This window comes from Sciurus carolinensis, chromosome 8 (genome assembly GCF_902686445.1).
Source record: "Sciurus carolinensis chromosome 8, mSciCar1.2, whole genome shotgun sequence".
In the NCBI taxonomy this organism is placed as follows: Eukaryota; Metazoa; Chordata; class Mammalia; order Rodentia; family Sciuridae; genus Sciurus; species Sciurus carolinensis.
This window is the reverse complement of record NC_062220.1, coordinates 38,270,709-38,280,708: the sequence shown is the minus strand read 5'-3', so window position 1 is coordinate 38,280,708 and position 10,000 is coordinate 38,270,709. Positions and strand designations below refer to the sequence as shown.

The window sequence follows — 10,000 nt, the reverse complement described above, 5'->3', positions numbered from 1 at the left end:
GCATTCACCTGCTAGGCTTGTGTTGGACTTTTGCAGTAAGTAGAGGCCGGTGGAAGAAATATCTCTAAGTGTACCGCCTATGCTGTGGGTCTTCCAATGGGAAGGCAAGAGGTGGGTCTGGTGAGGAGCAGTATTAAAGGGACATTTGGCGCCCAAAAGATAGCCTGGTAGTGAAAAGTGCTGAGAGGGCAAGAGAATGAGGATGTGTGGAAGAGCTGTATTATGCTCAGGAAAAACAGCAAGGGATCCCAGGGAGTTGCTGTGGGCGGGAGACTGAAGACTGAAGTAAAGTCAGCTTGAGGGTTAAGGAAAGATATGTGGCAGGAAAGGTGAAAATGCCATCAGAAGAGAAGTACATGCTCAGGCTCTCATTAGCCAGGGGATGAGTGGAGGCTATTGCAAGTAGTCCAGCCTTTGGGAATTTGACTGTAAGTGGACCCACTGCATGGAAGCCTGCACAACTCAATCACTAAGCTTTTTAAATAAAAAAGAGAGAGGTTTTGCCTGCTAGGCAGGTCTTTCTGTGTTCTTGGAGAGCTAATTATTTCTTATTGCTCTAACATTTTTACTATTAAATTCTCCGTTTCCTATACTGAAATATTCCTGATCTCAGGAATTTTAAGGTTTTTTTTTTTTTTCCTCTAGATAAGTAGAATAAACGTGTGACAGAAGATACTTGCTTATCAGGTATCTTGTAAACTGTAACCAGTTGTCAGCTAGGTAACATTCTTTAGTTTATATGTACTCTTCTCACATACATAAGATATATAGATAGTTCAACACATTGCAAAAAACATTACCTTTTGATACGGTACATTAATGTCAACTCAGTTTGTCAGATGTTATAGAGTAACATGATGAAACAAACTTTTCCTAAGCTTCTTTCTTCCCTTGTTTAAAAAATAAATAGGTATACATAAAAGACTTATTGAAAACATTATTAACGATTTAATCAATTAAACTGTCATTGAAATTTGTAGATTTAAAAGGAAGACTGGCCATTCAGCATGTACCTTAAAAAGTAAAACTTGGTGTACATTTTCATATGTTTGAAAAATAGATGCTATATGCAAATTATATAGTTGTGTGAGACTATAGACTTTAGAATATAAAGATTAATGTAAAAATATCATTTTGAAATATGTTTTTGAGCAATTATTTCACCAGAACCATCAGTACTCTCAAACCTCTTCCAGTTATACTGTGAACAGGAGTCATTGAACTATAGGTACAGAATCATAATGTTGCAATGTAATATATCTACAAAACTACCACTATTTCAAACCCATCATTGCCCTTTCTTTAAATGAAATAGCATGAGATTAAACACTTAATTTTAGCATTTTATACTATTTCCATAATGGAATTTTAAACATTTCATTTCTTATGTCTTAAACTTAGTTTATTTTTGAACCTGGAACAAAACATAATATAAATACTAGGTTGCAAAATTAATCAATAGCAGATTGAATTGAAATATAAGATTCTCATTTGTTCTATTATATTCCCCAGATATTTGTCATTACTGAAACTCTAACACTATTCTGTTTGCTAAAGGTAATCATTTTTTAGGGGAGAAAAACATGTTAAAAATGTCCTATAACTTTGCATGTTTGTGTATTAACTTTTTCAATGAAAATTTGAAATTTAACTAAAGTATCTTTTTGTTCAAGACAATGACTTTTAATTTGTGTATAGGATTTTAAGGCATTTGTTTAAGCCAGTAAAAAGAAGTGATGAATACTTTTTAAACTAGTTGGTTTCATTTACTTAAAATCATAATATCTCATATCACTTATGATACAGATGCCCTTCTTCAAACCATGTTAAAGGACATCCTATTTCAGTTTCAAAAAATTAAAAATATTCATGTATTTTTTTCAATTTTTGTTCTTACACATTCAAGTATGCCCTTCATATTTGGCATTTTGATTTATTAGGCAATCTTAGTATTAAAGACTTTTAGCAAAGCAGGGCTAGATTTCAAATGCACTGGGCATGGTATCCATGATGAATTAATTTCACTAGAGCACAAAAGTTATCATTATTTAAATTCTAGTTTCTTTCAGAATTTTATATCATCGTCAAGTTTTCAAAATTAGAATTTAGCTAATGTTTTCAGGTTAATGTATATGATTTCTTTGTTGCTTACGTAGGTTTTCCTCACCCTTTCTTCTGTGACTCTGCATCAGAAATATTCAATAATGTTTAATATTGAGAATTTACCATGAGTGAGATGTATTTGAGAATATATGATAATTTTCAATAGGATGGGTTACTTTGCTTTAAATATCTTATTTTAAATTCTTTTAGCCTGGTGTATACTTGTGGCAGATAAATAAGACACTAGAATAAGTAAGATACTGAACATAAAATATCTCAATGTCACTAAATAATTTAAGAAAATTAGAAATAAATAGTTAAAAACTTTTTATATGTACTGTTATTTGTTCTTAGTTTTTCAGGAAGTCATTATTTTTTCATTCAGTTATTTCCATTGAATGGGAAATGCCAAAGTAAAAAACAACAGTAACAAAGCTTGCTTAATATTAAGGCACCAAAAGAAAAGGAAGCATGGTGGAAGATGGGGGCTATTTTTCCCTTCTTACCATCTCTGACTACATAGTTGGATGGATTGACGGACTGATCTAAGATTCATACATACACACACATACACGTATGTATGTACATACATGCAGAGGTGGAAAGTGGGAGAAGGAAGGAAGGGAGGTAAGGAAGATAAGAGAGAGGGAGAGAGATATAGTTAGAGAAGATGACAGAAAAATGATGTTGAGTAAGCACCTAGGACCAATAGTGTCCCTGGTGGTGGTTAGAATAACACAATTAACCATACTTACCCTGGTTGAGTTTCAAACTTTTCAGTGTTGCAGCAGATGCAGAATAGGATATATGCAGGTTTATGTTATTGCTCTGGCATATAACTATGTCACATGGTACAGTTTTATATCAATAGAACCTATAACTCTTAAAAGGAAAAAATAAAACCAACAAATCTAGCATTCAGTACTACCCTATCATAAAGTAAGGAGGTCTAATTGAGCTATGTCTTTATATCCTGCTATTTGTACAAATAAAAGACTACATCTTGATGCAAAATAAACACAAAAGCACTGTTGTGACTATAACAGGGAGTCATATACTAATTTATATAATAAGTGGTTGTGCACGCTTTATTCAAGATTATGGCTGCAAGAAATGGCATGAATTGCTGGGTGTGTTTAATGCTGGATTATAGCAATTTGAAACATGTCAAACACATGGCTAATGCCTCATGCTTCACTCATTCTTGCGTAAACCTGCATAGCCACCATCCATTATACCCTTGGTAACAACACAATTCTGCAAGTAAATATTGTTACACTAAGTAACCTTTCAATTCAAGTTGTTTAGGAAGAGAAAATGCAATCTTGTGCAGTCAGTTCCAGTGTCAGTTTAATGTTTCAAAAGGGAAGTGGTGTAGAGAATAAGTATCTGTACAGTGACTTGCTTAAAAAAAAAAAAAAAAAAGAAAGAAAAGAAAAGGGAAAGAAAGGAAAACTTAATGCAGGGAAGAAAAGTAGAACTATGTCTTTTGAGTGCAAGATCTGAAGAGTTAATTTCTAACGTGACTAAAAGTTGTGTATGATGAAAGACTTGGGGTTTAACTTACACTTCAGACAAACATTAAAACAGCGACTCCCAAACTCACCTTTCTCTTTAATGACTTGGAATTTATTTTCACTGATTTTTGTAAAATGTTTGTGGTAGGATTGAGAAGAATGAATAATTTAGTTTGATGTGTTTGGAATCACAAGCACATCCACTCTGAAAGAATATGCTGAATTTATAATTATTTAAAATATACTTAAAAGGTAAACAGCTCCTCATTTTGTGTTAGGAATATTTCTTCTAGTGAGAAATAAGTGTGGATTATGTTATTAGGAGAAACCTAGCAAATACTAAAAATCAACTATGTTATTTGTAAAGAAATGTCTCCTTTATAGTGGGCACATTCCAGCATTTCTTTAGATGAAATGCACATTATTATCATCTAATTGCACAGTTACCCTCCTTTTTCCATATTATTTGTTCAGATGTGCCTGTTTTGTAGAGCAAAAAGTATTATCACTGTTACAGTTTTCTTAAGCATTATTTTTTTTACTAACTCTTAAGTGACTGAACTTAAAATGTAAATCACAAATTTGTACTCCACAAGTTAAAACTCCACAAGGGATATTAAAATCTTTTAGCTGATAGGAATTGGAAGTTCTATAGGTCTTTCTTCAGAATTGTAGTAAAGATTTAGACACAGAACTCTCTGCTTGTTGATTATTCTTAATTATTTGATAGTCTTGATTATAGCACAGTAATACATGCAGAATTCTTTTATTCATCTAGTTGATCCTGACATAAATACACCAAAGTTAATATTAAATGCTGCACCTGTCTGCTACATTGAAAATACAGTTTTCCACTTTTATTCTTTGTGTTTCAAACTCCACAGAGATAATAAGCATTAACAATAAATTTGGATGATAGATTAAAAAAACTTAGAAACATATATATATATTTTCCAAAGTAAAATTTAAATATGATACATATATATGTTATATCTATATGTTTTTATAGTTGGAGAGGACCAAAATTATAATTCTCATATAACTACTAAAGGCAATCAGACCTTTTCTCTGAATATTTTAAACATTGTGCATGTAAAATTTATGCCTAATTTGAATACTTATTAGCTGCCTAATCTCAGAAAAGAATATTAGCTTTGTTTTTTTCTTATAAAATCCATCACTGTGTATCAGTTTTCATTTATATGATTTTTCTTTGTTAATGTTCAATAAGATGTTTAACAAAACCTATTTATTCATGAGCACATTTGGTTCAAAAGTTGTTTACAAATATATAGCAATCACTTCCTTTGTGATTGTGTATTCTGGTTGTTGCGTTTGGTATTTTTTATCAAAACAGCTTTAAGATGCATATGTAAATTTTGATATGCTAACATGCTTTATGAATCTAGCTATTGATAGTCTGTCATGTCATAAGTCTGTATGCCTTTTAATCAACTTTTTATATTGTAGAGTTAATCTAATGATTTAAGATTTATTGAAAATATCTGTTAAAACTGTTATAACTATTAATTTTAATAATATAATAATAGTATTCAAAATAACTGTTGGATGTGTTTATGCTTCTGTGTTTAAGTGTGTGTGTGTGTGTGTGTGTGTGTGTGTGTGTGTGTGTATGTAAGAGAGAGAGAGACATCACATTATAAGATACCTGGGGGAAGGAAGAAATAGTAAGCTTATGTTTTCTTTATAATAAAAAAAATGCATCCCAAAATTATAAATGGACAAACATTTTAAAATATGACCAATTTAAAATAGTGAAATCATATAGCAAAAGAAATTAAATTGAGTGGTAAGTTTAGTGCCTCCTTTACTTTAGGCTAAGTCCACTCTCTAGGTAGCATTACTGTTAAAGTCACAGCGCAGCCAGGTTGTTTCTGAAATTCTGTTCACAAAAGTAAAACAGAGAAGTGAATCTGTTAGGGGATGGCATAGGGTTCGTATGTCTTTGGGAGCCAAAACTGATCTTTCTAAACCACAGATTGAAGATGTACTGTGAAATTCTGGTTTGTAAGAGCACATTGGTTCTTTATTTACTGCAAGGATTTCCACTGATCTTGGCAGGACATCTCATTGCTATCCTGAAAGTACAGTATATTTATGCAGTGAAAATGATAAAACATTTATTACTGTAGAGAAGGTAATATGCATAATTTATGCTGTTTTTAGCACAATCATTAGTGATATTCTTGATAGATTTTATTTCCAGCTTTCATATCTAATACATGCCTGGAAAATTAATTTTATATCTTTCATTTATTTGCCTATGTTAAAATTGAGTTTTAAGTCATCTTCAAGTGAACAGTTTGATTGCTGCTCATGCATAAGCTTAATTACTTCCCAGGAAGGACAGTATTAAATGTTTTAAATGTCAGAAAAATAAATGAATATGAGCTGTTTGATTAAAAAAATAGGCAATATCGGACGTGTTTGCAGCAGGAGCTTTTCTTAAAATGCCTCCAAGGCAAAATTTTATTTAGTCACAAAAAAAAAAAGAAACCCATTATACTATTTATCATTGGTTGATACCATATGATTTGTAACACCCTTACAAAATTTTAATTTGTATGATTAGCTGTGCATCATTAAACAACAGCCTTGCATAAGATGTGCTGTAAAATTCTGACAGAATCAAGATAGTGAATATTTAAAATAAGGCTGTATAGTCATCCATGGTTGTCAAAGGTAGATAATAGGAAACATAGAACAGAGTGTGCAATCGTGCCTTCATTTAAACTGGTTTTATAGGTAGACTTTAAAATGTGTTCGTTCATAAATGCTATTGACCATGCTATGTGCATGGTATGGTACTTTGGTTGTTAAATGTAACCACACAAAAATTGCTTATAGAAACCATAATTTCAGTGATTAGTATCTGGATGAAAGCTGAATTTGTATTGCTTTTCTTGGTAAATGACTATTCAAGCCCCCCCCCCAAAGATGCTGTCTCTGTAATTGGCAGAGAGGGACATCTTGATAATGGAAGTGTGAAGGTGTAACGTGTGTTAATTGATACTTCTTAATCACTTTTAGGTATTAAGTCATGATGCAGGAATCTGCGACAGAGACAATAAGCAACAGTTCAATGAATCAAAATGGAATGAGCACTCTAAGCAGCCAATTAGATGCTGGCAGCAGAGATGGAAGATCAAGTGGTGACACCAGCTCTGAAGTAAGCACAGTGGAACTGCTGCATCTGCAACAACAGCAGGTAAGTTGTGTCTTGCTCAGTGCTTCCTTAAGACAAATAAGCCTGTTTTCTTGAACAGGAAAAATGTATTCCTAGCAAATTGAGCATGTTGTTTGAAGCTAAAGGGTGCTGAGAATTTATTATTATCTGGAACATGATTGAAGGATGAGTAAAGATATGATTTTCATATTAGTTACGTCATACCAGCACCAGCGCGCTCTTCAGGTGTCAGGATATTAATTAAGTTCACGGGGTGATATTTGAAAGGGTCTGTAAAGCTTTGTAACAAATATTTTACAGCTTCCAGTTTGCTGTCTAACATTGTGCTGCAAAATGTGATTCTTAGTTTTCCACCAGAGGGCCACATTACTTGATACTTGCTTATACAATGAATTTCTTCCAAGTCTGAGCTAAGGTGAAAAGGACCACAAGGACTTTTCACAACACAGATGCTTGCCCGTGATAGTTGCAAATATTATCTCTTAATTAGTGGAAATCTGTGGAGAGATCGTGAAACATATAAACAGTGTGATCATCTATGTCGCTTTTCTTGAAAACTCATTCCTGGGTATTTTGAATATAATCTTTTGATAACATGTAACAGTACTTTTTGTGTTCTTCTAGTGTGTCATAAAAAGCTGTTTTGCTCTAAATCTAGAAAAAAAGAATAACTGAAAAATAAAGGTATACTTTTAAGTAGTCCACTATTCTCTTTATAAGACAGATTCACTTTTTCCCATTTTGTTTATCGATGAAATTTTCTTTCCAACCAAAGAATAACCACTATATTCTTCAGTGACTCAAGTCTGTAGAAAATGTGACAGAATAGAAAGCTTTCAAAGTATATGCTTACATTAGGCCAGATTGAGCATACCTGTTTGGAAAGACTCTACGTATTTTACAATAAAGACTATTTCTTTAAAACTTGGATCACATCAAAACTAAATGCCAAAAAGTAATCATTAAAATTAAATTCACTAGAATAATGGATTATTACTGAAAATGTTACAAATCAATACATCATTCATATCTTTAAGGTAATAAATAAAGAGAAAAATGCATCTCAAAAGTTGGAGCAGATGCCCACACTATAGTGAAATTCAATAGAATGATTATTAAGATAATAACAGCATTAAAAAGTTATATTGATTGAATTATGTCTCAACCTTTAGGCATTGTTTCAAAGAAAAATTTTTAAAAGAGCCAGGCATAGCCCTTTGTATGACTTATGTATTATTTTAGAATTATGTCATTTTTCATAGTAATCATTAGCAAGTTAATTTTTATTTTTGTTTTGAAACATTCTATTAATTCCCATCATGGGAACTGAAGGTCAACCAAAGTCTAAGAATTAGCCTATTTTACAGATTAATAAAACCAGTTGCAAGATAGCCCTTTCCTTCCTTTAGTGTATTTACAGGAAATATCACACCAGTGGAGTGATATAATAATTCTTTCTAACCCCTAAATAAGAACCCTAAGCATTTACATCCAGACTCTGTTTTACCTGAGAATCCAGTGGACTGCATTTATAAAGGCAAGTGAAAATAACTATTGAAAATGAGCATCGCAGTTGAGTACTAGTAGATGACAGGTTCTAAAAGAAAATGCCAAGAAACGACTTTCTTTTTCTATACAGCTCTGATTAGATCTTAAGTAAACAGAAAATAGTAAAATCATGGCTATGCTTTATAGTACTCTGGAGGCGTTTTATGATTAACTCTATAAGGTGTGTTTATAACCTCAGTTTGAAGTTTACTTTGTTTTACACAGTTCATTTGTATAAACTATAAACGAGTAAATACAGAAGCTGTGTTCCTTATAGGACTTAGAAACTTCACTTCTGTGTTGCATGTTTTTAGAGTACCTTCTAAAAGTGACTGAACACACTGGACATAGTAAGTCCCTACACAGCTTCATCAGGAACTATTCATAGGAAGATATGTAATATTTTAACAAATTGACATGTGAAACTCATTTTAAATGTCCCTTCCCTTGTTTATGTTTTAACTGTATTAATTTAGTTAGATACTTGTGGTTATTGAATTTTTTTGTCCTTCTGTGAGTGTAATTTGGAATAGGCCTTTAAGTTCATGAAGTATGTCTTTACTATAAAATTAATGCAGTTATTAGTTTTTATTCTAATGTATTCACTATATTCCAAAAGAAACAAAAATCATGGAGAAAATATTAAAAGTGGCACAATATTTTTACTACTTTTCATATACATATTCATAAGAAGTGAAAAAGTGAAACAATTTTATAAATTTATCATTAAATGTTGTTATTTAAATGTAAAGTTTTGCACAAAGTATGAAATTACTTTTCATAAACATGGTGGCCAAGATCTCTTATTTAGAAATATAATTTGGAAGGCAGTGAGTGATGTAACATAAGTAAAATTTTGTTTACCATGAACTTCTGGCAGAATATGGTCTGTTTTGAGAACATAATGTTTACATTAATTTGTATGGCATTTGTGTTTTTATAGAGGTTGGTAGTTTTACTGAAATCAGGCATATGTTAGAAGGAAGGGTTGGTGTTTGGAACACATTGCAACAAATTCTTAATGATAAGTGGATTTGTGGAGTAATAAAAAGGGATTGATAAACTATAGCTACTCTTTTGTCCTACCGTTAGTTCATTAATATTGAAATATTTCTGAAAGCTGAAATACCTTTAAATTTTTTAATTTGTAACATAATGGATATGTGCATGTTAGCCACATCTTTGTTCGTCTGCTCTGCTGTTTTATATTCAGTGAAAAATTAGTTTTTAAAAAAGCTTTCTCCTGATGAATTACTCTCTCCTTCATTCTTTTCTAATCTTCTAAAATTAGTACTAAATACTAGAATGTATAATATATGGAGGTAGCATATTTCAAATGTTGTTTTAGATTAACTACATTGAGAAATTATTCTGCATTAGATGTAGAATTTTATTTTGATATTAGGTTTGCAGAATTAATTGTTTGTGTCACTAAGGTCAAAATAGTTGCTAAAAACTTGATTGCTTTACAGGGTAGATTTGAGCTTGCATTTTGAGCATTCATTAAGTCACATAATCTTTCTGAATGTTTTATGAGATTGTACTGCTTTGAAGGTGTTTCAGGTGATGGTGTTTAAAAACATCTGGTCAGTACTTTCTTAGTGTCAGTTCCTTTATCCCTATT

General features: G+C 31.7%; 1 protein-coding gene across 7 annotated transcripts in view; it reads left to right on the top strand.

Moving 5' to 3' along the window:
* Foxp2 (forkhead box P2) overlaps nucleotides 1–10,000 on the top strand; it is a 545,442-nt gene that overhangs the window by 290,771 nt on the left and 244,671 nt on the right. For 6 of the 7 annotated variants that reach the window (XM_047561345.1, XM_047561344.1, XM_047561343.1 and 3 more), the window contains one exon: nucleotides 6,672–6,849. In XM_047561345.1, the coding sequence (XP_047417301.1) occupies nucleotides 6,682–6,849 (168 nt within the window). In that variant the 5' untranslated portion in view covers nucleotides 6,672–6,681. Of the gene's footprint in view, nucleotides 1–6,671; nucleotides 6,850–10,000 lie in introns of those variants that run through there. The other variant, XM_047561346.1, reaches the window with a different exon arrangement.